The sequence below is a fragment of the Danio aesculapii genome, chromosome 11 (assembly GCF_903798145.1).
Source record: "Danio aesculapii chromosome 11, fDanAes4.1, whole genome shotgun sequence".
NCBI classification, from domain to species: Eukaryota; Metazoa; Chordata; class Actinopteri; order Cypriniformes; family Danionidae; genus Danio; species Danio aesculapii.
The window spans coordinates 27,644,396-27,665,809 of NC_079445.1; the positions used below are offsets into that span (position 1 = coordinate 27,644,396).

Consider the following 21,414-nt stretch of genomic DNA (forward strand, 5'->3'; position numbering starts at 1 on the left):
AGACGAGGAACGTCAAAGCTACTGACAAGAAACTTTTATATGCATCTTGCCCTGTCAAAGATCTCTCTATGTGTTGACCAAATTATTTCTCTTTGCCCGTAGCAATCTTTACACTGATTGATAAAACATAACAAATAACATGCAAGTATTAAATTGTAATAGCCTATATTATTTTTTTCCCTTATACACCAGTGTGAATACTGATATTTTTGTTATTGAATTTCAAATAGGGCCAATTTAAAGGCCAAAGGCTTATGTTTTTCAGTTAGAAATAGCCTACTGAGGTTTTGCTTTTATATTTAACATTAAGCTATTTTTTGTGCATAAACATATCTAGATATAGTAATAGACCTTACGTTTGTTTGAAAACAACATTTTTGTCATCATTACTGCAAACTGATAATATCATTAAATGTGGAGGTGGGCCTTACAATATTTTTCAAGGGAAAAGGAGGTCTCAGGCAAAAGGTTGGGAACCACTGCTTTAAAGAATAGGTAGTCATTGATATCTATAGTTGGAAAACAAATGTCTAAAAAACTAAAAACAATGTCAGTTTGAATCATTAGCTTTTCTGTTTTATGGAATCGTAAAACTGACATACGCTGAATAACATGGAAACGCAACATGTTTGCCTTTGTGCAAATAAACAAACCCTGATGCAATTCAAGCCTTAAGAAAGGGCATCGCTCACGTTTTATGGCTGTGAAAGTTAAACAGGAAAGCAGGGAAATTGTTTTAGCTGATTGCTGAGAGACTCTGTTGTTTTGTCTTGGTCAGTGTTTGCTTTCTTTACAAACAGGCTTGTTTTAGGTCAGTCTTTGCTAATACTGTAAGTGTTTCCTCTGCTGAATTTAGACCAATATATTCAAAGACAAACCTTAGGACTTTTTATTGCCCTGGTGATGTTTGCTTTACGGTCCTTTTTGTTTTCTTTTTCTTTTTTCAGTTGAATATATTTTAGATCAGTTCGGTTTTTATTTATGTGTTGTATTTTTATGGAAAGTATACTACATTACAGTGCTCAGCATATATGAGTGCACCCCTATGTAGCCAATTCAGTCTCAAAAGTAAAACATGTACAAAGTATAACTGATAATTGTTTCGTAATTCCAAATAAATATTATATGATCCACAAATAAATCTAAAGCGAGTAACAAAAACCAAGCATATTCACAAAATAAATAGAATGTGATCCACAAATAGATCTTAGAGTTTCACAAACAGGAATTATATTCACAAGTAAGTACAATTAGACTTGCAAATAAAAAACATACTCTAAAATCTATATATTTTTATTCTACAAACACAATTTTGCCTGACATGTATATGTGAATTGCTTCCTATGCATTGTTACATTAGTGTGCTTTTTGGGGAGCTTGTAGATCTCTCTATGTATGCTTGGTTATTTTTAATCGCTTTATAGTTATTTGTGGATGATAATATATTTATTTGGAATTACAATCATAAATTTTAATTTGTACATTTATTTACTTTTGAGACTAAATTGGCATCCCTCACAAATCTCTCATTTAAATTAATATTTTCTATAGGATACTTTACGGTATTATATATTTGTGCATATACATTAGATTAGTCAATACTGAAGCCAAATCTGGAGCATAACTAACAAAATAACTTACAATGTTGGTTCAAAAATTAGTAGTGGAAATAATATGAAAATATTAAATATTCAAAAAATATACTAAAAATAGAAAAAAAAAATACGCATTTTAAAAGGAGCAAAAATCAAGAGAAAAAAATATATTTACAATTTTATAAAAATTTTGTAGTATTTTCTTTGTGCCATATTTTGCATGAATTTAAATGTATTATTTTCTTTTTTTAAAGATGTTCCATGACTAAAATATTATACTGATAAATATATATGCGTTTAAATTAAGTTTTGTTTTTAGTTTAAACTTGACAATTAAATTGGCAGCTTTTTGATTGTGTAAATCATTATTACTCTTGAGTTTCAATCATTTAACAATTCAAATTAAATAGAATGTTTTGATAATTAATCAGCCTATTCATTAGGTTTTTATGAAAATTGCACTTAATGGTTCTTAATTAAAAATACAGCATCATGCAAGAGATACTGTATACTTTAATACATCCTTTACAAAGATGATGAATAAACTATAAGTTTGTCACACCAGCATTTACATAGTTGATTCATGTATGGAATAATCAGCAATAAAAAGAAAAATTTGCAGATAAATTGATGCATCTTTAATCATATTTTGGGAGGATTTTGATCATTTTGATTCAATGCATTATCTAGCACAATGCAGCACAAATAAACAGCATTGAATAAAAACCATTTCCTATTTGTTGTTGTTGACTTCTAGTTAGGTTTTGTTGATTTTTTTTGTTTGTTTTTGTTGAACAAACACTTGTCTGAACAGCAGAACAAAGAGTTTTTGAGACATTTTATCAATGCCAGACCTTCTGCTGCTACATGAAAGTCAGATGTCAGTTCCCCCAAGGTAAAATCTGCAGACTATTTAGAGGATTTTAAATAGGCAGAGTTGAACTTAAGAGTATTACGTGGTTATTGGCAGCTGCGAGCTAATCAAATTAGCCAAAATATTTACTAAACAAACACAGAGGAGTGTGAAAAACTATTAACGATAGATTCTCCATTCCAATGAATTAGTTTGTTTTGATTGTTGTACTTAAATACCAATCAGACTTTTCACTCTGTTTACTTCAGCGTCCATCTGCTGATTAGCTATAAATAGCTTAGGGCTTCTATTGTTTCTGAGATATTTACTGCAGATGGAAGTTTATCACAGAGTTCAAAAAGTCACCTGGAACAGCGTCAAGTGAACCCTGTCAAGTATTTCTGGAATCTCCCATCACTCTGAGCCTCGTCACTGCACAAGACCTTTAGGATCAGATATGCTCCAAAAAATGCACTGATTATGAATGTGTTGGGTTATGGGGGAGATCACGCAGACCGTCATTTTAACCTCTGTTTCAGTACTAAGATAAATTCTTAAATTGATTGTTAAGGCAAATTTGAAATGTAGTTGTTTACTTAGCATCAACTTGTTCCAAATCTATGAGTTTCTCCTGTTAAACACAAAGAAGATGTTTCAATATTAAATTTAGGTATATTAAATATTTATTTCGATGAAAAATATTTTTAAAAATGGCTGTGATTAAAAAAAGTTATATACAGAGGAAAAACTGTAAAAATGCTACACTAAAAAATCTTTTACCTGGTTAACAAGGCGAACAGCTTTTGGTGGAGTTTTTGTGTATTACAAAGGGACAATGTGGATATTATTATAGAAACTCATAGAAACTCAAATATCCACTCGTTACAACCGAGGTATATAGAAAAGTATGTATAAAAAAGTATATATAAAAAATCTCTGAATGCACAACACGTCCAAACTTGAGGCGGATGGGCTACAGCAGCAGAAGACCACACTAGGTGCCACTCCTGTCAGAACAGGAAACTGAGGCTACAATTAACACAGGCTCACCAAAATTGGACAATAGAAGATTGGAAAAATATTGCCTGGTCTGATGAGTCTCGATTTCTGCAGCGACATTCAGATGGTAGGGTCAGAATCTGCCTTGTATCAACAGTTCAGGCTGGTGGGTGGTGGTGGTGTAATGGTGTGGGGACCATTTTCTTGGCACACTTTGGGCCCATTAGTACCAACTGAGCATCATGTCAACACCACAGCCTACTTGAATATAGTTGCTGACCATGTCCATCCCTTTATGACCACAGTGTACCCATCTTCTGATGGCTACTTCCAGCAGGTTAACGCACCATGTCATAAAGTGTGAAATATCTCAGACTGGTTTCTTGAACATGACAATGAGTTCACTGTACTCAAATGGCCTCCACAGTCACCAGTACTCAATCCAATAGAGCACCTTTGGGATGTGGGGGAACGGGAGATTCGCATCATGGATGTGCAGCTGGCAAATCTGCAGCAACTGCTTGATGCTATCATGTCAATATGGACCAAAATCTCTTGAGGAAAATTTCCAGTATCTTGTTGAATCTATGCCAGGAAGGAGTAAGACAGTTCTTAAGGCAAAAGCGGGTCTAACCTGCTAGTAGTAAGGTGTACTGTACCTAATAAAGTGGCCAGTGAGTGTACATTTTTTGCAACTTAAAAAATGTAGTAAATCCAATGAAATTTTTTTTCAGTGCAGTCTTTATATATCATACTTTTTTTTAAATATATTTTTAGAACAGTGTACTCATTGATAATGTTAATAAATAATGATTTTGCTTATAATTTTGCCAGTGTGTCCTAAAGTACTGCTGACTGGGGGAAAAATATGTAATTTTGCTGCAATTGTTTTTATTTAGACCGCAGAGTTCACTGAACATAAAGTTCTATGTTATGTGTCACAGTGGAACCTGCTAATTAATAGCTTTTAACAGCCATTTTAGCAAAATATAAGCAACTATGATACACAAACCAATTTATAAAATGGCAAAAAAATAACCCCAATAAATTTCAAGGGTGACAGCTACTGTAGCCTCAGTCCTCCCATTTTCCTCCTTTGTAAGAACACGTTCACTCATAGAGTCAATAAATCCATGGGAATACAAAGTACCATTTGCACTAAACATTTCTACTGAATGTCAGCATTTTGTTTGAAAGGCCTTGAAAGAAATCCTTCCCACACTTATACTTAAGCTTATCGAATCCTCTTTACATTTCTATACCGTCTCCATTCATAGAAGAAATTAATTTAGCATTTCCACAGCACGTCTGACTAGAAAAGCCACTTTTTTTAACTATATTTAGTTCCAGCGAGGCTGATTTTTGTTCACGTAATTTAATTCAGACATCCATTCGCACTGAAGGATGAATAATTCAATATGTCAAGTGTCTGAAATGACTCATTACTAAATTCTTGTTTCTTTGTATCACGATTTGTTGAAAAGATCAGGCGGATATGCTCCTCACATTCATGCTCAATAGCCGGCTTATCGAAATTGCTGCTTTTTAAAGTCAAATATTTGAAGGCTGAGATAGTTTGTGCTAATGACGCCTGTGATGATGCACGACGATGTCCCGTCAACTCTTTTGAGTCAGTCGAGCTGTATTTCTCCATACACAAAGACTGCAGATTACATCTTTTATGCTGTTCTATGGATCCAAGTTGGCCTTCGTGTCTGGTTCGCCTCTGGGAGTATATCAGTGCTGGCTTTCTTGTCTGCCTGTCTGCCCTTTTCTTTTCAGAAACGCGTCCACTGTAAACTCTGGATTCTTTTGTCTGGTGTATGTAAGATAAAGCTGAGATATTTGCTGGTTTTTACCTCCAGGACTGGTGGAGAGCTGTTGTGTGGCCGGGCAGAAATGGGCTGAGGAGAACCAGCAGTGCAACCGAATGCCTGTCAAAACAGAAGACATCAGCTCTGTGTGTGGGTAAGCTGGATGTTCAGCTCAGTGCTGTGGTGTTACGTCCCTTGTGTTTTTAATAATTCAGGGATATTTATGTGAAATAACATGTAACCATTTTGTGTGTGCATAGAAGGTGGAGTAAAAAAAGAACTAAATATAGCTCTAAATCACAATATTTATTACACACAAATACACTAAAATAAGTTAAATGAAATTGTACAGTGGAGAAAAAAACATTTACAATGTCTAAATATTAATTTACCTTGAGGTAAGGAGCTTAACAACTGCTTAAATCAGAGAAATAAATATTACAAAACAGAGATGGCAAATGTACACACATCATTTACTCAAGTAGAAGTAGAGATACTCATGTTTGAAATGACTTGAAGTTGAAGTACTGATTACACGTTTGTATTCAAGTAAAGATTAAGACGTATGGCCTGAAATATGTACTTAACTAAAGAGTATTCATTACTACTACCTGTTTTAGTTTTACAGTGGTATCTACGTTGCACATCATGTATACATCTATACAAAATAATTTACATTTCAAATTTTTTCCGCAGCAAATTAGCCAAGCAACATCGTTTTGCAATATTGTTCAACAACACAGCTCAAAATGTATGTATCACCAGTTAGACACAAAACTTAACTACTGTTAAAATCATAATTATTAAACCCCCTTTGAATTTTTTTCTTTTTTAAATATTTCCCAAATGATGTTTAACACAGAGAGAAATTTTCACAGTATGTCTGATAATATTTTTTCTTCTGATGAAGTCTGATTTGTTTTATTTCAGCTAGAATAAAAGCAGTTTTAATAAAAAAAAAATAAAAAAAAAACATTTTAGGGTCAAAATTATTAGCCCCTTTAAGCTATATTTTTTCTGATGGTCTACAGAACAAACCATCGTTATACAATAACTTGACTAATTACCCTAACCTGCCTTTAAATGTCACTTTAAGCTGTATAGAAGTGTCTTGAAAAATATCCAGTCAAATATTATTTACTGTCATCATGGCAAAGATAAAATAATCCGATATTAGAAATGAGTTATTAAAACTATTATATTTAGAAATGTGTTGAAAAAATCTTCTCTCCCAGTTAAACAGAAATTGGGGGAAAAATAAACAGGGGGGCTAATAATTCAGGGGGCTAATAATTCTGACTTCAACTGTATATGGCTGTTAAAAGCTAGAGCTGCCATACTGTTTATATACTTTAAAACTTTGCACACAGTATGGGGGGGGGGGGGGGGTTATATATTATATAACCTTAATATATTTGACTACAAATAATTTTTGCATTATGGTTAAGCTGCTTTATTTTATGAAACAACAACAGTTGCAGCTCATAATATTTCTCTGTTTGTTTGTTTGTTTGTTTGTTTGTTTGTTTGTTTGTTTGTTTGTATGTTTTTTTTTTTTTTTTTTTTTTCAGAGTATTGTGTATATTTTATTTTACGGATAAAGTTCTAAATGCTGTTAATACATTGCATCATCTTTTTTCACGTGATAAATTTCTTATCTTTTGCATTATATTTTAGTCATAAATCACCTACTTTAAATACTTTTGATGTTCTAAAATATTTAATTAACAATCTATCAATTTTAAATAAGACTACAGTGTATATAATATACATTTTAAAACTATAAAATAAAAATTCTGTACTAGGAAATATGAACTTGTTGGAAATAAAGGACATAAATCCTAATGCATAGCTTATTCATAAAGTCAGTTCATCATATTCGGAAGTGGACCAAAGACTTTTTAATACCGTTTAAATGCCAGATTTGAACAGGAATATGCCTCTTGTTTACTTGTGATCCAATCGACCAAAACGCATCCTATTACTCTGTATATTTACATCACTGATTCCCTCTGTCTCATCCATGTTCGTCATTCTTGCCGTTCTCATGGTAAGCTTAATAAACAAGCCTACTTAAAGTGTGTGTTCACAGGTTGAAAAAGCCATGCACTGCAGCACACAGGCGTGCGACGACGAGAAATATATTGATTGAATAAAAAATCCAAATTGTGCAATGACAAGAAATGAAATAGATTATAGAATATAGACCACCAAACACATGAAAACGAAATTAATGAGCCTGATTTAAAAATGTAAGGAGTAGAAAGTACAGATATTTGTGTAAAAAATGTGAGAGTAAAAGTAAAAAGTAAATAAAAAGTGACGAAAAGTACTGATACTAGAAACATTTATTTGTACTTCGTTACTTCCCATCTCTGTACAAAACCTCTTCAATGTACAGGATGTCTTAAAGGTCCCATCAATTTCAAATATTTTTAGATGTTAGTGTCAGTATATTAGTCTTACGGATATCTAGTGTACTCCAAAACAGTGACAAAATTCACTTTAAAAGATACTAACACTCAAAGCTTGCAGTTTGTCACTTCCATCTAGATGATTCAATGTTTATTGACATCACCTCATACAGAATTTCTCATCAAATCTTCTGACCAATCAATTGATCTATAGCAAGGGTGCCCAATCTGTTTCGTATGAAGGGCCAAAAACCAAATATCTTTGAGAACCGTGGGCCGAAGGTAAATATATCAAACTATATTACATTAAAGTTATCATGGGTAATTTTCCTTATTATTCGTAATGTTTCTAAATAAATATAAAACATTAATTTAAATCATATTAACTAACCTATTTAAATGATAGCTTATTGCAATAAAGACATAAAAAATCACAATAATAAGACAGTGGAGTTCAAAGCTGAATACATTTGTTAAGCAGAATCTACCTTTGACTTGATTTGCTCACCAAAGTCTCCGCATTGTCGGATGACAGTGTGTACATTTAAACAAAATCGGATTAATTTACACCATTTAGTTTTTAACAATAAAACTAAAAAACAAAGGGTTACAGAACATTACATTTGAATTGACAATCTCCAAACCATCCCCATCATTCTCCTTCTGTTCTCAAAAGGGATGACGGGCCAAATCAAAGGTTACCAGGTTACCATGGGCCAGCTTTAGCCCACAGGCCCCATGCTTTTCTGATCTATAGTTTTTGTCATGTCCTCCTTCAAGATAATTTGCATTTGCTTTTATTTGATGTGCTTGAGCTCGACCACTCTCATCACTGGCAGAGCTGTGATAAAGACTAAACGCTATTGGCTGTTTATTTCAAAAGGGGAGGGGCGACTTTATTTCCTGCCCTGTCTTTGTGATTCTGTTGAGATTATGTCAAACTTAGAATAAAATATGCACATCTTAAAGCACTTCACAGAACCTACTCTAAACCAAAAAAACACACAAAATAGCTCACATTTCTCACACTATCACAGTTTATTCGCAATAGTTTAGAAAATGGTAATAAATACGACAATGACTCTGTTTTAAAACACATAGGGTCCTATTATACATCCGGCGCAAGGCGTGACGCAATTGTTATTTGCTTGTTTCAGCTTGGCGCAAGAGTCGTTTTGACGTTTTGCACCATGCTGTTTAAATAGCAAATGCATTTGCGCTCATATGTGCGCCCATAGGCGTTCTGGTCTAAAAAAGGAGGTGTGTTGAGGCGCATTGCTGGCGCGTTGCTATCTTGAGGAACTTAAATAGTCTGTTCAATAGATCAAAGCTGTTCTAAAGTTCACCGCAGAGCGTTAGTTGTACGCCTGGCTTACACATTGCTTAATACACACATGTACAGCAATAAGCAAATGTCTTTACAAATGAAAAAGAATGAAAGGAATAAAATATTCAAAAAATATTATTTTCTAGTCTACATAAATATAAAAACCACTGCCTTCATGTCTTCCTTATCTCGGGGGGCTTTTTTCAGTTTATTCATAACAATTTGCTTTTGTATAATGTTATTATTATTAGCAGTATTATTTATTATATGCATATTTATATTTGTTTTATTAAAAACAAGCTTAGATTTGCCCACCTGTCAGGTGTTAGACCAAATGGGGCATACCATGTGTGTTTGGATATATCTCAGTTTTTTTAACACACTTTGTTAATATTGTTCATTTATCTCCGCTGTCGCCACTGGCTTGCATGGTTCGGGATTTGTAGAGCTGCGCATCGTTGGATTTGCTCTTTAGTGTTTGGACTCTCAGTAGTGATTATTAAACCACACTGAACTGAGCTAAACTGAACTTAACTTAAACACTACAAACTGAACTACACTGTTCCAATTTACTATGACCTTTTATGTGAAGCTGCTTTGACACAATCTACATTGTAAAAGCGCTATACAAATAAAGGTGAATTGAATTGAATTGAATTCGTTTGCTGGAAATTAGAACTGAATTTCGAAATAGTTTTGAAACAAATCTTTGCGCTTAATAAACCAAAATAATTATGTATAGGCTAATGGATGTCTGTGCGTACAACATGTTTCCCTATCCACGAGAGTGAAAGTGAAAGTAAATAATGAGGAGGCTCATCTCTCATTCTTGCCTGTAGATGCTCTGTTCAACTGTTTTCTCAATAGTGAACCATTCAGTTTTTACACTTACAAAACCCGCCATGTAAAAAGGCAAATGCACCATGGCTCGACGCAACTGACTCTTTAAGGGAATGGGAGATAAGACTCTGATTGGTTTATTCTCAAAACACACTTATAACTCATTAAGAGAATAAGCTCAACCCTGTTAGACCATGCATCACAGGGCACAGCGGATTTTTCCATCGTTAAAATAGCAAAAGTGGATTCTGAAACACCCTTAACGCGTTTGCGCCCTGCGCTTTTTACACTTTGCACATGGATCGTCAAAATAGAGCCCATAATGTCAGATAACATTGATAGAAATGTACAGGTCAACCAAATATAATTCAGACAGCTCCTAGAATGATAATTTGCTTCTTCAGTTCCTAATTGTTTTTAGTTCCTCTGTTTCTGTTTGTTCATAATATTATTTAAGTGTAATATGTCACAGATATTTTATTTTGCTTCCTTCATTTCCATAAGTCAATTATACAGTCCTGCACCCACTAGTAAAAAAAATACATTTAAAATGATTTTATTCTGGTGGCTGAATAATTTTTGTTTGACCGTATGTTGCCTGGCCTGAAAACCACAGACCACAAAATTAGTAATGTTAGAGGCTATAGGAACAGATCAGTGAGTCAGTCAAAAAGGAAGCAGCGCAGTTCAGAATGGGCTGTATTAATTTAGAAGTCTTATGTGCCATTATATATTTTTAAAAAGCTTATAAATCCAGTGAAAATGAGGTTTTAGGTGGTTTCCTAATAATTAAAGTTGAAGACAAAATTCCTCCCATGAAATTTTAATTATTTTTCGTTTATTTCCCTAGTGATGTTTAACAGAGCAAGGACATTCACTGTGTCTCCTATTATATTTTTATTCTGAATAAAGTCTTTTTTTTGGCTGGAAAAATAAAAATGAAAAAGTCTAATATTGATGGCCCCCTTAAGGCATTATTTGCTTAAATGTGGCAACAGAACTACAATGACTTGCCTAATTAACCTAATTGGCCTTTCAATAACACCATAAGCTGAATACTAGTATAAATAGTGAATACTAATATACTAAAATACTGAATACTAAAATAAATAAGCTGTTATAAATTAGTTATTAAAATTATTGTTTAAAAATCTTCTCTCCATTAAACACTTGGGGAATATTGAAAGGTAATTACAGTTTCACTGGAGGGCTAGTTATTTTGTCTTTAATGCATACCAAAAACATGTTAAAATTAAAATCTATCAACTCTGTAATACAGTTTTAAACACTACATACCCCCATTTGAAAACCTCTGCTTAACATCGTATTAAACTGTTCTGTTGAAGCATGTATTGTTTTTCTGTGTTGTTTCAGTGTGGTCCAGCAACAGTGCTGTTTGGGTGCTCTGAGAGAGAGCAGGTGTCAGGCTGGCATCATTGCAGCAAAGGCCAGACGTACCTGTCAGAGAAACAGCCCGCTCTGTGGAGAAGACTCACAAACAGTAAGATCTTCTCCATTTACTTTAAACAAAACAAAAGAAATAATGACTGTTTTCATTATGGCCTGCAGAGAACACAAAATAATGACAGAAAAATACTAATGATGTATAATCTCTGTGGGATTCTGGATGTTTGGAATCTGTCATTGTTTTGGCAATTTTGGTAAATGATTAAGTATTATGGTTGGAATCCAACATGACAAACACAAAACATTTGTGCTTTAACAACCTGTGAATGCAAGAAGCAGCAGGAGTTTTTTGCTATTATTTGTTTTGCCCACAGTGAGAATTCCAGTGGTTCTCCTTTTTCAGAGTTTGGAGTCACTAAGAGGTTTATTTAATGTTTATTTAAAGAAATCTCCGATGTTCACCAAGGCTGCACTTATTGAATACAATATTACTGTAGTTATTAGTAATTAGCGTGAATGTGATATATATTTTATGATATACACTGTAAAAAATAACTGTTATTTTACAGGTAATTTTCTGTATTTTTTTTACAGAATTTTCCAGATTTTTTCATTATACAGTGAAATAGCTGTTGTTTTACAGATATTTTCTGTAACAAAAATTCAAATATTAAATTTACAGTTATTGGTTGCATTTTTGGTATTACGTTATTTTTCTGTTTTTTAGAGGAAATTTTCTGCACTTTCAGAGAGTAACACATAATTTTACATTAATATTTACAGATTATTCCTGTAAAAATATGGAAACAAAAATTCAGTCAAATAGTTTTTAGTGAAGATAGTAATCATATGAAGATTAATGTGAGGTTAATAATGTCAAATAATAGCCTATTGTTTGTAGGCTGCATATAAAGCATGCACTGTAAACTATAAAATGTTTATTTTACTACTCTAACAATGTTGCTATGCTAATTGTTACGTTCACCAGTGATCTAGCGGCTGCGGGTCGCTGGAAAACTGCACACATGTTACTTTAACGAACTACAACTTCCAGAATGCACCTTGCACACCTGGGTTCCTAGTTCTAACTGATTACACACACAGTCAGAGGATCATTATGGACTGATTTCAAGGACTATAAACTCAGCACACACAGACACATCGTAAAAAATATTTGTTAAACTATATTATAGTTTATAATTATATTTACAGTGTTTTAAGGCAACAGCAATTAATACCTAAGCTTTTTTTCAATCGTTCTTTATAAGATTTTTTTTTCTGTTTTAAGTGTATGTTAAAGTCAAAAAAGTTATGGAATATTTAGAGAATTCATGCATAATTACATGAATTAATTTGTATAATCACATTAATCTGTATAATTACAATAATAACTTATATATTTACTGTAATATTTGTGAAATAATAGTAATAATAATCTGTATAATTGCAGTAATAATTAGTAAAATGGCAGTAATTACCAGTTTTTTTTGTTGTTTTTTTTTTTTTTTTTTTTCACAGTTTAAATGTAAATTACGTATCAACAGTAATAAACTGTAATTTAATTCAATTTTTTGTTCAATTCACCTTTATTTGTATATTTTACAATGTAGATTGTGTCAAAGCAGATTCACATAAAAGGTCATAGTAAATTGGAACAATGTAGTTCATTTTGTAGTGTTTAAGTTCAGTTCAGTTTAGCTCAGTTCAGTGTGGTTTAATAATCACTACTGAGAGTCCAAACACTGAAGAGCAAATCCAACAATGCGCAACTCTACCGATCCCAAACCATGCAAGCTAGAGGTGACATCGGAGAGGGAAAAAACTCTTCACTAATTGGCGAAAGTGAAGAAAAAAACCTTGAGAGAAACCAGACTCAGTTGGGCATGACCATTTTAATTTCTCCACTGGCCAAACATCTTGTACAGAGCTGCAGTCTCAGTGGCGGAGGCTGGAAGCTGGCCTCAGCGAAGACTTGTCTGTCCCTGGAGCGTCACAGGAATCAGTCTCATGTTCTCCACTCCTCCATGACCACCACAGTGAATGAAATTTGACCGTAATGTCAGTTCTGTATTTTTACAGTTTTTGTGTGTAATTTTGTCAAATGGTTATTTTCTGTAATTTAACAGAATATCTCTGGAAGCTCTGCTGCCAGTCTTTTGACCAATTTGTTTTTTACAGTGTCTTGATCTTAAAAAAATTTAAATCATTCAAGTCTTTAGTGTCATTTGAAGTTGTTTCAGTCCTTTAGATCAGATAAGTTCTCAGAAATCAGTCATTAGTTCTGCCTCCTTTATGACATCTTTCTTCTCACAAAGTGATTTATGAATATAATTTTAGTAGTTTAATATTATGTATTGTCTGGGTTGGTTATTAGCACAAAAACTGACTGGCAGTTTTTTTTTTATTTTATAGATGCATTTTTTCATTCTTTCATTTTCCTTCAGCTTAGTCCCTTTATTCATCAGGGGTCGCCACAGCGGAATGAATCGCCAACTTAGCCAGCATATGTTTTACACAGTAAAACATATGCTGTACTTTACGCAGTGCTGGGAAACATCCATACACACTCATTCAACACACAACAGCCTATTTAGCTCATTCACTTATAGCGTATTTCTTTGCAATGTGAGGGATACCGGAGCACCCGGAGGAAACCCACGCAAATACGGGGGGAGCATGTGCCATGGAACTGTGTCGCCTAGATGAGTTTATATTTTTTCTATATTGTTTCTGCTATGACATATTGTTTACAATTTATAAAAATGTAAAAATAAAAAAGTGTTTTGGTTAAACTTTTAAGTTACATTTTCAACAACAGAAGTTGTCATAGAACAATTCAAGGTTCTATAATGCAATTAGAAAGCATGAATAAATGGAAAACACACGAGAAACAACAATGAAATAGTAATAAGTTTACAGAGTATATCACAATTTTTTATTTCAGTGTGGAATTTTTTTCTTTTAATAAGCAATTTAAAAGAAGTGCTTAGATGTGCAGTAGTGTCAAGGACGTTGGTGTAGGGAAGAAGCGTGGACTCAAATGCAACAAGGATGGGTTTTTTATTTAATAATAAATTAAAAGAAAAACAAGTATAACCACCCCAAGGCGACTAAAACGGTAACTAAACACTTCACTTCACTTGACTGGGCTGGCTGGCAAAGCTTGACAAAAATCAACAAAGACAAACTGGCACAGAACTGAACACAAGGTCATTATAAAGAGAGCAAATGATAAACAGGTAACCTGAATGATTGTCAAAGGGGATAGCAAGATGGAAAGGGGCTAGACAATAGACAGGGGAGCACATGGAATAAAGAGAAACAAAGCCATGTGTTTACATGATAACAATTAGAACACTGATTAAAGGGTTAGTTCACCCAAAAATAATGTCAATTATGTTATTAAATACTCACCCTCAGACTTTCAAAAAACATAATAATATATTTTAGATGGAATCTCAGAGCTCCCTTATCCTCCATAGACAAAAACAGTTCCAAATCGTTCAAAGTCCAGAAAAATACCAAAAACCCGACCAAATGGCATCAGTGGTTAAATCGGAATATTATTATGCTACGAGAATACTTTTCTGCACACAGAAAACATAAATAACCATTTTATTTCAACAGTTTCTTCTGAATGTGCACCCTATACTGACACTGAGGAGAAGAAACTGTTGAATAAAGTTAAATGGTCTAGGTTTTTTGGGTACTTTGAACAAGTTGGGAATCTTGCTGTCTATGGAGAATAAGGGAGCTCTCAGATTTTATCCAAAATATATTAATTTATTTTCTGATGATGAACGAAGGTCTCAGGGGTTTGGAACAACATAAGGGTGGGTAATTATTGAAATTAATTACATTTTTGGTGTGCACTCTCCCATTAAATGTGTGTTCACACAAAACATGAAATTACCCAAAAACACAAGCAACAACAGTAGATGCTTGCCACATGCTCACAGATGCGGCATGAATGTCCTAGTCTAGGCACCAAACCAAAACCAAACTTGACAGAAGTGATGAGACCAAACATCATGTCGAACACAAACAACATAAACAGATGGACACTAGAGCACACAACAGACAAGAAATGAGTAAAGTCTGGACTTTGTCACCCAAAACGAGAGTAAATAAGACCATTGTGACAGAGTCCTGAGCAGTAGGGAATTCTGTAAACTTTATTACTCAACATTATCATCATAACTGATTGGTATTCATGTAAAACAATCAAATTAATATATTTTTTCTGGATGTAGGACTGCTGTAACTGCTGTGCGCTAGGTCTGCGTTTGCGAAGGGAAGGTAAAGGTTGTGAAGCTCATCAATACCTGAGTTACCCATGCGGACACGTATTCCTCACATGCTGCGAGGATGCTGAAGAAGGTCTTCCTCTTCCCACCATCAAGAAAAAGCAAAGGCCTCAACCAACCGCTCTCCCAAAGAGAGGTAAAGTACTTTTTCTCAGTGTTTCTCAATGTGAATAACCTGTAGAGCAGAGGTCTGATTTCAAGTAGTTCTTTAAGGTGCACATTTCAACCAGTCAAGAAGCTAACACAGGCAGGTGTCCCACCCACTCCTATTAATGTTTAGTTTTAAATGTCATATTGGCTGTAAACTGTTGTAGAAAGGCAAATTATCAAATGCATTTGTTTATATGGCAAAACATGCCTTTTTCAACAAGAAGGTTAATACAGATTCTAAAGGCAGATACTGATCAGGGACTTGTTAATATGTGTCTGTACTTCGGGGGTTTTACGATGTGGTCACATGTTGATTGGTCAGTTTGTATGTCTCAGTATTTGGGCTTTGGTCACATGGTCAAGAAAGATACAAAATAGGTGGTAAACTTTGCTCTGGTCTCTTTTTTTGTTCTGCTCTGCTCCTCTCTTGCTCTTAAGTCTATCTTCTCGGGCTCTACTGCTATCAGGCTTTCTTTGATACCTCCTATCTATTCTCTGTCTCTCTTCCTGTTTCTCCCCTCTCTCTCTCTCTCAGGTAACTTTATTTTACATTTAAGCTGGGAACAAGTAATGTCATATGTTTATATCATTTCATGTATTATCATTTTATAGAGTTATTTGTAACTAATTCAGCTGTAACTATTGCAAATTATTGAAATTATTGTGATTTTTTTTTTTAAGTATTTGTGAATTACTTTTACACTTAATTATCCATATGACAATACAATACAATCACATAATAGCAATGCTCTCCCACATTTTTAGCTATTAATGCTGCTCTTATTTCCGTTTTGGTATAAGATTGCAGAAGGATGGTTTGACTAGAAATGTGCAGTTTTTTATCATCATACTGCTAACTTTTTAATCATTCGGCATAACTACAGTACAAATCACTGCAGTTAAAATCACCATTCTTTACACCATCTGGCTATATACATGTATTTAGAAATGTGCTGATATAATTGCAACAATACAACAAAATCAGGGCTCTCTGAGTCACATCAACCAGACTTTCATGCCGACTGACCCCTTCAAAATCCTCCTTGGATTATTACCAATGTCACAATGGTTTAAAGTTCACTGTCAGCATCACTCATCTTTTGTCCCTATACACAGGAGCTCCTTAAATTCTAGATTACACTGTGTCCTAATAACACATGATGCAGCCCTGTGACCCAAAAATTATATATTTTTTCCATGTTAAAATAAATTTTTGTCCTAACCATCCATTTCTATTTTAGTAACGGCTTCAGTTTCTGTAACATTGCAGCTGGAACTAAAGTTTTTTTTAATTATCACTTTGCATGCTTCCTGTGCCTTTAATGCAGATACTGTTTACAGAACAATTGGGAACGTCTTTTTGAAATATACTACAAAAAACTTTGTAAAGTTAAAGTCTTTGTTCACTCATTATTTTCTGTAAGACTTTCTGTATTTAGCCTACTTTGGAAAGATGATTAAACAAGCACAGGCATTAGCCAGGAGGGGTTCGGGTGGTTCGAAAGACCCACCCCCTCACTGACAAAGGTCCAGAGCTTGTCTCATACCTGAGCTCATTTGTCATATTTGCCTGCTATGTTATCATAAAAAGTGAAAATAACCCATCGAAAAAGGCTTTAAGAGCAAGTGGAATCCTCTGTTGGCTGATGCTTTAGTGTGACTTCAGCTAATCAGTTTTGACCAGTGCACACAATTATTTTTCATGAGTCTAACATCCAGCTGTGCAAGAAAACATACAATCTGACCTAAGTGAAGTCATCTTTCACTACTGTATAGTTTTTAAATTGACAAAATATTTTACAATAACTTTTATTCTAATCTTTTAATCTTTGAAGAAAAAATGACCAATGAAAAGGTGTGAAGCACCAAAAACGACCGATATTTAAATTTATTTGAATACTATTTTGGCTGTTGTTGTGATCCATGAATTTTCAAATATACTTTTTTTGGTTATGATGACCATCCAACAATCTGTTTTAGTTAAAATAGTGCTTAAAATATCACTAAAATGGAGTATTTAAATCTCATTAAATAGTAGCCTAAATGAGGTCTAAAACAGGTCCACTTTTTGAGAAGGTCCACTTTTTGAGAAAAAAAGAACCACCCCTTTCTGGCTATGAGCCTAAAGCATACACCTTTGCTAACGTGATATTGCCAAAACTACAACTTCATTAAAAACCTGCCAACACAAGCTTAAAAAAGATCACAAGGTGTGGTGCTTGTTAATCTGAGAGTCATGATACATTCAATGTGTATACAGATATGTTTTTGTGCTGACAGCTACAGCATTTCATTATACAAAGTATTGTTTTCTATAAAATAAATGTATTCTTTTTTTCAATTTTGATTCAAATTGAACAGGCAACAATATTGTATGCAGTATATTCAATTCAATTCATGTTTATTTCTATAGCGCTTTTTACAGTGTAGACTGTGTCTCAGCAGTTTAACATAGTTCTAGTAAAGTCCAGATTTTAGAGTTGAAGTTCAGTTAAGTTCAGTTTTGTGTGGTTTAAGTTTCACTGCTGAAAGTTCAAACACTGAAGAGCAAATCCACCGAAGCGCAGCTCCACAAGTCCCGATCCAAGCAAGCCAGTGGAGACAGTGGTGAGGAAAAAACTTCACCAATTGACCAAGTGAAGGGAAAAAAGCTTGAGAGAAACCAGGCTTTGTTGGGCATGTCCATTATTCTTCTGGCTAAACTTCCTGTGTGGAGCTGCAGTCTAGGCGCCGGAAGCTGGAAAAGCTGGACATTCATTATGGAGAAGCTGCAGGTGTGAGTAGGGCACCGGCGGGAGGTCAGGCTGGCCCACAGGATCAATGCGGGAGCTCGTTTGTCACTGTTGTCTTTCAGGGATCAGTCTTATGCACTCCATTCCTCTATGACCACCACAGCATCAGCTCGAGATACGCCTTGTCTAGGATTGTGGATACCTTGGGATCATCAGGTCTTTACAGGTCTTGAATCGCATCATTGACACTGTATAATCTCTGGTGGCCTCGGGATGAGTATCACCAGTTGTAAATAGAGAATAAAGAAAATAATTAGCGTAGCTGCTGTTCATAGTAAATTTAAACAAGATGCAAAAATAGAGTGTTATAAATGAAAATAGCAGTTATATAAACAAACATACGAACAAACATGTAAAGCATATGAGAGTTTCTAAAACAATGTCTGGTGAATTAAAACAGGAGGAGTGTGTCCTTCAGGTGGTTGTCAATCTAGTTTTGAACTGAGAGAGTGTGTCTGAGCCTCGGACATTATCGGCAAGGCTATTCCAGAGTTTAGGAGCCATAAATGTGAAGGCTTGACCTCGTTTACTTGACTTTGCTATTCTAGGTACTACCAGAAGCCCAGAGTTTTGAGATCTTAAAGAGCGAGTTGGATTGGAGCGAGACACAAGGTTGTTAAGATAAACAGGAGCTAGATTATTTAAAGCTTTATAGGTAAGAAGCAATATTTTATAATCAATATGGAACTTAACAGGCAGCCAGTGTAAGGAGGATCAAAGTGGGGAGATATGATCATATTTTCTAGACCTAGTAAGAACTCTAGCAGCTGCATCTTGTACTAGCTGAAGTTTATTAATAGAGGATGCTGGGCAACCAGTGCATTACAGCATTACAGTAATCCAGCCTAGAAGTCATAAAAGCATGGACTAGCTTTTCTGCATCTGAGATGGATGTTTTTGTGACTTGGGAGATATTACTTTCAAAGTTAGGTTGCTGTCCAATATAACACCCATATCTTTTACAGTAAAGCTAATGCTAACTTTGTATCTCTCTAATTGCAGGTCGAGTTGTGAGATCTGCTGTGTACAGGATTTAGGCCCAATAAGTAATACAAATATATACTGATTCTTTTGAATTGATTAGGATATTTTATCAATTTGAAAGGATCAGTGACTATGACATGAGAAGTTCTCTGCCAGAAGTTCACATAAGTTCTCTTTAACTTTTAAAAAGTAGCTTGCATATGAAATAAGATTGGAGACCCCTGCTGTAGAGTATTCAGTGTTGGTGGGAGTTCATGTTTTACTTTGATGAACAGATTTAGACAATGTGTTATGCCAAGAAACGGTGTGATGGAGACACACCATATGATGCGAAACCACACGAGGACCTGGAATGTCTCAGTTTTTCAGCACAGTGTCCCAGCTATCTCTTCATCCCAGTGACTTTGGCGTTTATGTCTTCATATGAACATCAGCACTTCAGTCATGATTCCGCATGTTTGTGTTTGAGGCCTGTATGGTCTGAAGTCTAGCTGTGTCTTGGCTTTGGGTTTCACATTCAGGTTGGTCACACTTCTGGCCGAGAGCTTGACATTGATGGATCAGAGGAAAGAAAGATGCCCAGAGCTGATTGGTCAGGTGTCACGTTACCGTTCAGAATAATGCACAAAGATGCTGGCAAGCTGGGCTGAATCAGAAGCAGATGGCAAAGCAGGCTGTTGCCTTTCTGCTCATGCCAGCAAACTTTCCTTCTGTCTCCAATGTTTCAGCCGACTAATTTCACTAATTTTGGCAGGATCCGCATGGAAACATTGTTCGCTTTTTGGATTGCCGTTCAGCCTGTGAACTGTGCTATATGTTTACACTAGGAAAAGACCTGATATTAGCTTTCGAAGTTGACTGTGTGCACTCCAGAAATTGATTTTGTTGCTGCTTTATTAAATTGGATTCATTAAAGTGAGGTAATGCAACACAGTTCTTTTGTCTGAATGTGACTGCAGTGTCTGAAATCTATTTAAATGTGTAAAATGGATGTCTGCTTAATCTTTATTAAATAAAATGTATGAATTATGTTCACTGGTGAAAATTAAGCAGAAATCTATATCTAAATGCACACAGACAGTGAATTAAAATGTATTATAATAATAATTATTATTAGTAGTAGTTGTAGTAGATGTAGTAGTAGTAGTAGATGTAGTAGTAGATGTAAAAGTAGTAGTAGTAGATGTAGTAGATTTAGTAGTAGTAGTAGTAGCAGTAGTAGTAGTAGTAGTAGAATGGACTAGTAGGTAGGACTGAAGCAGCTAATATTAATTTACACTGACAAAGGGCAGAGGATTGCTAAAAAACTACTGAGAGATTTCAGCTGCTGTTTGGGCTTTCACTGCCTTTCTACACCTCCCTTTCTTCATGTGTTCAATACGTTTTTCCCTGTGTCATTTATTTTTATTACACATAACTTAATTTGTAAACTAATTAGATTTGTTTTCTTTGCAAATGTATTTCTTTGGCTGTTATCAACATCCGGTAAAAAAAAAAGTAAAAAAAAAAAGTTCAATACTAATTTTCCCCACTGTAAAACAATTAGGTTGTCCCCCTAAATATCAATAATTGTGTTGATTTACCTCAATTTAATTAAGTAGTTTGATCAAGCAGTAATGTTTTTTTTAATGTAGTAGTAGTCGTTTACTAAGTTACAAAATGTAACAAAATAAAGTTAGAAAAGTCACAGAGGTGGTACCTTTTTTAAAAAGTACACTTTTGTACAATGTAAAACCCGATAAGTTAAGTTAACTCAACCCATTTGAGGAAACCGATTGTGATCAATATATATATATTGAATAATATATACTATTTGAGTTCATATCACCAAACATTTAGACTATTAGTAACTTAAACATTTCAAGTTCAGTTATCAAATCTGTATATGTTCAGTTAACTTAAATTAATCTAGTCCTGAACTCAAATGAAGAA

At 34.3% G+C, this 21,414-nt stretch overlaps 1 protein-coding gene across 3 annotated transcripts in view; it reads left to right on the forward strand.

Moving 5' to 3' along the window:
• The window catches only part of fbln2 (fibulin 2), a 118,959-nt gene that overhangs the window by 39,076 nt on the left and 58,469 nt on the right, over positions 1–21,414 (forward strand). For all 3 annotated transcript variants that reach the window (XM_056467742.1, XM_056467743.1, XM_056467744.1), the window contains exons 3-5: positions 5,313–5,415; positions 11,217–11,343; positions 15,503–15,692. In XM_056467742.1, the coding sequence (XP_056323717.1) occupies positions 5,313–5,415; positions 11,217–11,343; positions 15,503–15,692 (420 nt within the window). The remainder of the gene's footprint in view (positions 1–5,312; positions 5,416–11,216; positions 11,344–15,502; positions 15,693–21,414) is intronic.